Source organism: Phascolarctos cinereus, unplaced genomic scaffold (genome assembly GCF_003287225.1).
Source record: "Phascolarctos cinereus isolate Bilbo 61053 unplaced genomic scaffold, phaCin_HiC Scaffold_3;HRSCAF=262, whole genome shotgun sequence".
Classification (NCBI taxonomy): domain Eukaryota; kingdom Metazoa; phylum Chordata; class Mammalia; order Diprotodontia; family Phascolarctidae; genus Phascolarctos; species Phascolarctos cinereus.
The window spans coordinates 35,003,328-35,013,853 of record NW_027555736.1 but is presented as its reverse complement, the minus strand read 5'-3'; the positions used below and the strand labels follow the sequence as shown (position 1 = coordinate 35,013,853).

The window sequence follows — 10,526 nt, the reverse complement described above, 5'->3', positions numbered from 1 at the left end:
CCCACACCTTCCACAACAAACACTGAGCAGCAGCAAAGCCGTGGCTGTGGACAGTGCCAGCGGAAGGCAGCTCACCGAGTCATGGGAAGAGCCTGGCTTCAAGGGCCACCTCTCTTTACCAGTCTGTGTGATCTTGAGCAAATCAGTTCAACTCTTCTACAAAATGATAGGTTCACACTAGATTGACGAGGTTCCTTCCACTTCTGAATCCTAATGAACTCTGTCTAGAAAGAGTTATCATTGGTTCTTCATTTGTACCATTATTTTATTTCCCCCTAGGGGTCCTCAAAACCCAGTGCTTAGCCCCCTTGATTAAATGAGGCCAAGGACAGACAGTTCTTCATTTTCAGTGGCACGTCAAACCGAAGGAGCCAAGACAGCTCAGCTCACATGCAGATATCCCGTTCAGTTCTAGCTAATGCATCTTGAAGGACCCTGATGGATGAGCTTGTTAGGACGGACCATCACCTATGAGTATTATCTGAAGAAATGAGGACTGTTTAACGTGGAGAAGAGACTCCAGGGAAAATAACCCGACACTTTCCAGATTTGAACACAGCTGTCATGTGTTCTGCTTGGATCCAAAAGGCAGAACTAGCGGCAAAGGGAAAGTTGGGGAAGCCTGTTTCAAATTAAACCAGGAGGAACTGGCTTTACAATGGGAGCTGTCCACAGGAGGAATGGACTTGCCTTGTAGGGTAGTGAGTTGTACATCACCACTGGTCAAAGGATTCCTTTTAACATGAGGGTCTGCCCAGATGACTTACTACCCTCTACAAAGTGGTTTTGGAGTGTATCTGTAGAGTCTCTGGCTTCTGCAGTAACTAACTATTGGCTAATTAGGTGATATCCTGGCTAATTTTCTACACTTTTTTATGATGATGGTTCCGCATTTGTTCTACACTGAAACAAGCACCTACCACCACCTCTGGCCCTTTTGGCTCTTTGTTTGTATCCTCTATTAGACGAGTACATTTTCATAAAATTCAACCCCTCACCCTAAACAGATTCTATTACCTAGGAAATTCTATACAAGGAATAAGGCCAAGAATTGAATTGGTCATTTTATTTATACAAATCAGCATATATGAAAGGTTTAGGGGTATTTCCCAAGGGACGTTCGTTTTGTTGTTACAGCAGCTATTCATAGGATATCCAGAGGATCCCTTTCCATCTGAGAACAAACATTTTTCTTGTATGTTTACAGCCTTGTCCTAAGGCAGAAAGGATCGTCAAAGATAGAAGAGGAAGCCGAGCTGAAAAGAAAATGAGCTTTTTGGAGAACGGGACCACTGTCCTGCTTGTGAGAGTGTGCTGTCCCCAAGTTCAGTGACTATGTAACATTTGGTTTTAAGCTAAGATGACTGGCTGGCTGGCTGCAACTGTGAAACACCCTCAGTTTAGATAAGAAAGACCACCAACAAAGGGGTAACTTAGTACTGCCTCAGCTAAAAACTAGACACTACATGTCTGTGTGTAAAGAAATTGTGGACAGATATAGGAGGAATAGGGAGGTGGTGGTAAGAGCCATGGACTCTGGGTCAGAGGGCTTGGCCTTGAGGAACAACTCTATGTGACCTCAGACTAGTTACATTTTCACCCTCTGCCTCATCTTGAACCTGGCCATAATAACGAATGAACGGACTGTTCTCTTTGGCTCATCTGCCAAATGAGGTGGGTTGGACTTGGAAGGTCTCAAAGGTCCCCTCCAGGGACCTTGGGCTTGGGCTTAGCCTAAGCCTAGGTTGCTTTCCAAGTCAGAAGCCAAAATGAAATCCTTACCCACAGATAGAGAATGTGAAGAAAGCCCAGCAAGGACACAGCTGAATAACATCTGTAGGAGTAAAGCCTCGGCTCCCCCACTGCTGACTGCACTTCTTCTGCAGGACTATTTACTTACTGTTGGACTGTTCACCACTTAATCAAGACTGATCCACTCAGCTACTTCCTTTTTCACCTGTGGGTTTTCTTCCCAAAGGCTGCTTGGTTGAATCTTTTTTCATTACCTGTTTATACCATAGACTAATTGACAGGAACCCCATAATGCCATCACCCAAGGTACTGTCAGTAACTACCAAAGCCTTGATCTCGGAATCAGAAGAGGCGGCTTGGAGTCCTGGTTTTGCCATTTACCGTGGATGACCTTGGACAAGTCACTCCTTTCCCCTCTGTCAAATGGGGCCACCTGTATGTCCTGTTTCTGAGGGCTGCTTTGGAAACAAAGTGATTTGGAAATCCTAATGAGCTAGAGAAGTGGCAAATGAGACTTTTTCCACCCCCCCCCAAAAGACCAAGCCCACTAGGGCCCAGGTCACTGATAGGTGGGAGCCTCCTTTCTCCCCCTCCCTCTCAATCCACTTGAGAGTCTTAGCGTGAACGTGCAGTGAGGTCAGAAAGCTGAATTTAGGCCATTACACATAATGAGGAAGGGGTCCAGCACAGAAAGCTATGGTCAGTGCTGAAGGCAAGGAGGCATGAAACCTACAGAAAACTTCCAGAAGGATAAAACTGAGCTTTTGTGGGTTTTAGTGTCCACCAGACGTCCTTGGCCAAAATAAACCTTGTGGTGAGCCTTGTTTTAACAGTTGGAAGCACGTGGCCACTTGAGGAGCAGGAGATGGTAAAAAGCAGTTGGCTCTTGCTTTTAAAGCACTGTAGATTGGCTCAGGACCTGCTTCAATGAAACCCCTAAAATAATTAAAAATACAATATGAAATTTTCATACATCTTATTTGTCAGCTAAAACATTTCCCTCATATATACAAATGCAAGTATTAAAGACGAACAGTTCTTCATGTGGCTGGGAGGAAGCTCCAAAGCATTTTTTGTGTAGCTTTAATATGAATTGGACGTGAGTATCTTCTCTTCATACAATATTTATAACATACTTCAGAGCACAAACAGAGCTGGAACAGAACTTAGAAGTCATTGAGCCCAAGAGCCTCATTTTACATCTAGGTAAACTGAGGCCTGGAGCAATCATATATCTTGCCTAAGGTCACATAGGTAGTAAACACTGTAATTGGAATTCAAATCCATGGCTTCTCCATAATCAATTACTTATTTTTAGTTTTAAATATTCATTTTTATAAGATTTTGAGATCCAAATTTTCCTCCCTCCCCACCCTCAAGATGGCATGAAATCTGATATAGGCTATACATGTACAATCCTATTAAATATATTTCCACATCAATCATGTTGTGAAAGAAGGATCAGAACAAAAGAAACCCACATCTTATGATACCACAATAAAATAACTTACATTTCTAACCAGCATTTCCTTCTGAGCATAGCATATCAGAAAATAATATCATATATCTGTCGACAATTCTGATTTAAAAATTAGAGCTGTAGAAATTCAGGTTTGTAGAAAAGTGAGGTTCCTTGTAAATCTACATCCCTACGTTGGCAAGCCCAGCAGTTTGCCTGTGCAGTCATGGGCATGCAACTCTCTGGGCTGTAAAATGAGATGACTTTAGGGGCCATTATCACCCCACATCTATGATTCTGTGACCTTATGAGATCTATGAGAGGGCTGTTTTAAATGTAGGTGATTGCTTGATTAAATCACTAATCATTTTGCAGGTTAATGCTTGATGAATGAACAACTTTAACATGTGGCATGTCAAGATTGTGTGTGTGTGTGTGTGCACGTGTGTGTGTGCGCGTGTGACAGAGTTCTTTGGCACAGTCTGAGGAAGCCTATGGACACTTTCTCAGACAATGATTTTTAATGCATAACATAACATACTTACGGTTACGAAGGAAACCAAAGGTGAGTGCAAATAAAGATGTATTTTTTTCCCATCCTAGTTTACCTCCTGAAATCTGTCTGTGGATCCCTTGGGGAATTTGTGAACCCCTCAGTTAAGAATCCCTCATCTAAAAGATAATACTATTCAAGACATTCTTAGAATCTCTGATGATGTTACTTGGATTATTTTAATGAATAAAAGATGGAGATTTGGAATGAAAAAAAAAAGTTTCAATAATTGAAAAGCCAGTGAAGATTTTAGGTAATTGATGATAAATCATATCCCCGTCCTCACTGAGAGAGGTAGGGGCTGTGAGGATAGAAAGTGCATGTATGGGCATCTGGTGACACCAGACAGCGAGGCAGGCTGAACGGTCGAGATGTTTGAGGGTTGGAAGGAAGAAGAGAAGCTGCCTTCCTCCTCCTTTCATGGAGGAAGATCTGGCTATCTCTCCAAATTCCCAGGTTTCTTTTAAAGCCCCTGCCTTCTTAAAATGATGGCCCTCTGGAGATCTGAAAGTAAGAGTAAGATTATTCCAAGTTGGCTCCATAAGCTTCTAGAAAAAGGAAGGAGAAGGCATTGGTCACTGTCTTCAGCCCAGGCTAGAACAGCAGTCTAGGTCCTGCCCCAGACATGGTTCACACTTCTGTCTTTAGTTCCTTGGCTAAGGTCTCCTCAACTGCTGCTGGTCTCCCATTGCCTCATCACACTCTCCTCTTTCTTCTTGTCCTGTTAGACTTGGCCTTCCACCTCTCTTGCCTGGTTCAGTTCCCCATTCCCTCTCCCTCCTCCCACCCACCCCAGGTCAGGCTCAAAGGCACTCTGGGAAATGTGCCCTCATCTATTCTGCAAACTCCAAGAAAACACTCTACTCACATCTGTTTCTCTTTCTTCCTTGCCCAGATCTTTTGGCTAAATTCCAAACTGAAGTGGGGAAAATGACACATGTAAAATGGACATCCAAAGAACCAAACCTGAATTTCCTGTTGTCTCCAGTAACTAGAACATATCTATCATCTAAGAATGAGCCTAGTCAAATTCATATAGGCTCATCACCATATTGGCCATGAGGTGATGATATTTTACTGTCTTTCCCTATATTGTCTTTGCACAGAGGCCACTGAATATTAAAGCCATACATTGATTTAATTTGGATGGTCCTAATGAGTTGCTTGTAGAATGTCTCTACCCCTTAGCCTCTACACAAACCACAATTCTTCCCGTGGTGCATCCCATGAAATAATGTTTCTACCTTGCCTTTGGGGACAAGGTAAAACCAGCTCCTTCCTTTGCCTCTCCAAGTAGAAACCTTCATTTGTCTGCATCTTCCTTCTGCCCTCCAGTTCCATTTATAACAAGAATGTCAGCATTGACACGGCTTAGCTCCCCTAGGAGTGTGCCCACTCACTGGTTATTGGATCTCATATTTAGAATACAAATGGTCAAGTTAATGGTTATAGCTGATCCAAGGGTAGTGTGATTCTTACGATCCTCTTCTCCCATCTACACCACTGTCACCACCACTGAAGAGGCAGAAAGGCACAGCAGGTCTGAGCACCATTTTATTTCATGAGTTGCTAAGAACAAGAAATTTACTAGTAGCTTATGTACTGCTGATTAACCTTTATGTACCTAGCTCGGCTGGTCCTTGGAATGCAGAGAGTCTCTTGACATGTCTATACTCCAAATCTTTCAAGTATAACAGAGCCTCCTGCATCTTGTGCTTCACTGGCTCAGCCTTTGGGAACCCACAGTCACATCCATGTCATGACGAGGCAACAGAAAATCATCCCTGTGCAGGATCTTTTCTGTATATCTTTTTTTAAAAAATAAAATTTTATCAATATCTTTTGTTTTTACATCATTTACCTTTATCCACTGTATCCCTTTTCAGCCCCTCCCCCATTATAATCATTTATAATAAAGAATAAAAAAGAGGGGGAAAAGCAGTTTAGCAAAACTAAACTACATGTTGAAAAAGTCTGGCATTCTATACAAGATTCTGTATCTATAGTCCCCCACTTTTGCAGAGATGTAGGGCAAGGAGCCTTCTCATATCTCTTCTATAGGACCATCAGCACTTAGTTTTGATTGTTTTGTTCTTTCCATTCACATGGTTGTAGGCACTATATATTGCGTACGTGCATGCATACATACACATACATGTATATATTTTTCCTGGTTCTATTGACTTTGCATCAGTTCATATAAATCTCCCCATGCTTCTCTGTACATGTCATTTTAGAAAACATAAATTGGTCATTTGCCTCCTGTGCATGCCTTTAGGTTTTTTTCCTCCCCATTGGAATTGTTTCTCTTTGTGTCTTTGGAAGTTCATTTGTGTCTGCATTCCATCATTCCCGGGCTGACTTTCCCCATAGAATTTTAGTCTGTGGAATCCTTTGACTGAACCCCTTGAAATCTACTCTCCTTAAATCGAAGGTCCATGTGAGGTAAGCTTTTACTCTCCTCCTCTAATTTCCCTAAAAAGGTTCCCATCCTCTCTAACCCAGCAGCTGGTTCCTTCTTGTTGGTCAGAATCATGTCCAGTACTGCAGTTCCCTTTGCTGCTTCCTCCACTTTTGGAAGGATGAGATTATTAAGAAGGTGGGGCAAAACTTTGTCAGCTTTTGGCAGAACAACTCAAGTCATGGAGTCACAGAGGGTCCCAAACCTTTAGTCAAAAAGAATGACCTCCTTGGAAAGGGCAAACATTTCAACTTTATGGAATTCAGATGGCAAGATAGTCATAAATTTTCTGTTTCTTGATTTCTGAAGACATTTTCTAACAACAACAAAAGAATGACCTTCATAGCAGACTGCTATAAAAAAGACACCTCTCCTTTCCTTTCTGTATCATTCTCCTGTCCTATACTGATGACTCAATGAGGAGTACGGGGACCCTGGGTTCTGAAATGCCCTGAGTCCAGGTCTCAGGATGGCTGTGTACCCACTGTGTACCCAAGCTTTTCTTCCCCAGCTTGGTTGCAAGAGGATGATGATGGCCGCAGAAACTCATGACGACCCGCTCCATCGAGGGCTGGAGATGCGCTCATGGAAGGTACCGAAATAAAAATTTCCATCAGCTGCATCTCAATGTGATTTTAAAGAGTTAACGGGTGATTTAAGAATTTAAAAACAGCCTTCTTCCTCTCCCCTAACTGCTGATGCCTGGTTAGATCAAGAAAGATAGAGAAGCCCGGCCACTTGTGTATGGTATTCCCATCAGGTGACATTGATGCAACGTGCTCCTTTAATGAAGGAAGAGGAAATGGTTAGAAAAGCTTTTAGAAATACATATACATCCTCTACCTTCCACGGCTTCATTAATTCCCCTGCAGCTCGGATGTAATACCTTGGTTCACTTGGCTGGCGTGTCTTCAGTTCTCTCCATGTTCTAGGGAAAGGAACATTTTATTGATCAAAGGTGTTTTCTTTGCCTCTCAAATCGTTCTTTCTCTCCCTTTCTCTTACTTGTGGACTCCTACTTAGGCCCAGGAGACAGGGTGCTGGGCCTGGAATCAGGACGACTTGATGGCATTAGAGAGAGAGACCCTGGAATCTAAGCTGCAGATTTATCCAGTCTTGCTCTGGGAGAGTGAGTTCATGGCCTAGCTACGTGTATACAGCTAGGGGAGTCACTATGTTTGCAGAGTGCTTTACACATACAATCTCATGTCATCCTCGCAACAATCCTAGGAGGCAGAGACTATTATTATCCCCATTTTACAGATGAGGAAGTTGAGGCAGAGAGAGGTTGAGTGATTCGCTGAGGGTCACACAGCTAATTAAATATGAGGCTGGATTTGAATGCAGTTCTTCCTCTTCCTGACTCCAAGTCTAAGGTTTCATTCCCTTTCCCCATAATTGTTGTATCTTTCCCCCAGTAGAATATAATCTCCTTGAGAGTAGAACTATGTAATTTTCATCTTAGGAAGGAAGGAAATAAGCATTTATTAAGCACCTACTATGTGTCAGGCACTGTGTTCAGTGACTTACAAGTATTACCTCATTTGATCCGTACAACAATACTGCAAAGTAGGTGTTATGATTCTCTTTTTATTTTATTTTATTTTATTTTATTTTATTTTATTTTATGTTATGTTATTCTTTCATGGGAATGTTTTAATTCTTTTTAAAATTAATTTATTTATTTTTAGTTTTCAATGTTCACTTCCATAAGCTTTTGAGTTTTAAATTTTCTCCCCTCCCCAAGATGGCGTGCAGTCTGATATAGGCTCTACATATACATTCCTATTAAACATACTTTCACATTAGTCATGTTGTAAAGAAGAATTAGAACCAAAGGGAGGAACCACAAGAAAGAAGAAACAAAACAAAACAAAACAGAAGAAAAAAAGAGCAAATAGTATGCTCCCATCTGCATTCAGGCTCCATAGTGGACAGCATTTTCTGTCATGAGTCTTTTGGAGTTGTCTGAGATCCTTGCATTGCTGAGAAGAGCCAAGTCTGTGAAAGTGAGTCATATGATCCCCTTTTTACAGGTGAGGAAACCCAGGCAAGGGTTAAGTGACTTGCCCAGGGTCACACAGCTAGTAAGTGTCTGAGGGTGGATTTTAACAAAGATCCTCCCAACTCCTAAGCCCAGAGCTCCATCCCCTGTCCACCTGGCTGCCCCACCACCCATCTGTCTTAATATCCTTAGCATGGGACTAAATACATGCTTGTCAACGATTGAATCCGGACTGACTTATTACAACAACTATAAAAGGATCATAAAAGTTACTAAAGCCTTGTAGTTAAAATGCCTTCAATCAATAGATGGAAAGCTTCTTGGGCAAGCTTACAACCCAAAGGCGCAGAAGGTGGCCCAGCCAAACCCATCCTAGAATACATAATCATTGGAATGAGGAGACCTTCTACTACCCTGGGGTCTGAAGAGGGATGGCTGCCAGACCTTTGGCAAAGTAACCAATCCGAACAGGAAATGTCAATTCTTTCGAAGCCCTGGTCTCGCAGCTTTGTTTAAAAACAAAACCAACAGTTCAGTGCGTAGGGTTGCAGTCAATTCCGTAGGATTTGAATGTGATGGGATGGGGTGAAGCGGGCCAAAAGGTGTGCCAAAAGTCTGAGTGCAGTTTAAGGCTTTAGTAGCTTAAAACTACGTTCAGATTTTTGGGACACCCTGTAAACCCTCCACTAAAAATCTCCTCTAAAACCTCATCACTGTATAGAAAGCCACAAAGGCTACGTCAACAGACAATATCAGGTAAGAAGAACCTCAATCTATAAGTGGTTTTGTTTTTCTTTTTGGTCCTATCTTAACTAATTTGAGATAGGCTCGTCGTCAGAAGGTTGGAGATGATGAATTTCTTCAGCTAATTATAAAGCCATGTGTTGATATCACCTTTCTATCAATGGAGGGCCATAGCCAAAATAGAAATTACAAATCGCTTCCTGACACCAGGGGCATCCTCCACAAAGACCAGGAAAGGATGGGCAGAGACCCAAAGGACCACAGGAGTGAGATGCAGAAGCTGGAAGACCCTACTTAGCCTTCTGAGAGCTCTGTGTCCATCTCTCATCTCTGGCTGCTGCTTAGGACTGGGAACAGAGTTAGGGGGACTACCCTCATTACATATAGGAGAACCTCAGCCAGTTTCAGAGCTGACCCTGAAGATCTCACACCTGGAGAGTTTTCCCTTTTTGCCAAATTTTTCCTTCCTCAAAAGTCTCTGCCTTCTGTAAACAGTTCTTTGGAGTGTTTTTTTTTTTCACCTCCCATACTCCTTTGGGAATCTTGTGTTAATGAGCGTCTAAGGACCACCATGGAAAGGAAATCGATGCCTTGGAGGCTGGTTCTTTGTCTCTTGGTATTCAATTAAGGCATTTAAGCCTCTGGGGTAGAAAGTGTCTCTTTTTCACCTGAAGGCTTTTTTACTATTCCACATCTGTCCTTGAGCCTCTGAAGACTTTTAACTTTTGCAGCCTTTAAAACCCCTTCCCCCATTTCTAAATCTCCCCACAGATAAAATGACAGAGTCGGAAGGTGTGGAAGGGACTCCTGTCTGAGTGATTTCATTGCTTACTGGACAACACAAATACAAATACTCCCGGCGGGCACCACACAGGGACAGATGTAAATGCAGATGGAAACCAAAGAAAGTTTAAATTTACTCACTGTTGCAGATATTAATGCTGCTGGTCTCTACCAGGCCAACGTCATACTGGGCTGAGCTAGCCCTCTGGAGGTGGCCTTTCCTGACCGGAAAGAAAAGGGGAAAAAAAGAAAGGAGATGAGAGGGGAAAGTTTAGATTGGATTTTTTGGGACGTTCCTCCCCAGCTGCTAAGAGTTCACAATAACAGATAACTGGGAAATTGTCCATTCTTGAAGACACTGTTATTGGACCATAGGCCCTACGAAGGCAGAGGTTCCGTGTCTGTCTTCTCTGTATGCCCTACAGCATGATCAAGTGCCTTGCGCTAGCCCTCGATTAATGAACTACGTTTTAACTATCTTGGTATGTCCCCATCACCTAGCACAACGCTGTCTATGTTGTAGGCGTTTAAGAAACGGTCATCAAATGCTGGATGAGTGACACTATTTTGAAAATGCACCGTAGATTTAGGTTTGAAATGGACCTTAAAGGCAATGGAATCCTAACTCTTCTTTTTACAGATGAGAAAATTGAGGCACGGGGAGGGTTAAATGAGTTGCCTCGGGTCGCACGGCTAGTAAATGTCTGAGAAAGGATTTGAACTCAGGTCTTCCTGACTCTACACCAAGAGTGGGGAACCTGCAGCCTCA

The 10,526-nt window shown here is 42.5% G+C and overlaps 1 protein-coding gene across 3 annotated transcripts in view; it reads right to left on the bottom strand.

Annotated features, from left to right (window-relative positions):
* Positions 1-1,051: 1,051 nt before the first annotated feature.
* NRG4 (neuregulin 4) overlaps positions 1,052-10,526 on the bottom strand; it is a 54,381-nt gene continuing 44,906 nt past the window's right edge. Inside the window, exons 5-7 of one of the 3 annotated variants that reach the window (XR_002322273.2) lie at positions 9,899-9,978; positions 7,069-7,153; positions 1,052-2,688 (exon numbers count right to left, since the gene is read on the bottom strand). Coding sequence is in view for 2 of the 3 variants with exons in the window: in XM_020975993.2 (XP_020831652.1) it covers positions 2,645-2,688; positions 9,899-9,978 (124 nt within the window). In the remaining variant the exon portion in view is untranslated. Of the gene's footprint in view, positions 2,689-5,305; positions 7,008-7,068; positions 7,154-9,898; positions 9,979-10,526 lie in introns of those variants that run through there. The other 2 variants (XM_020975996.2, XM_020975993.2) reach the window with 2 other exon arrangements.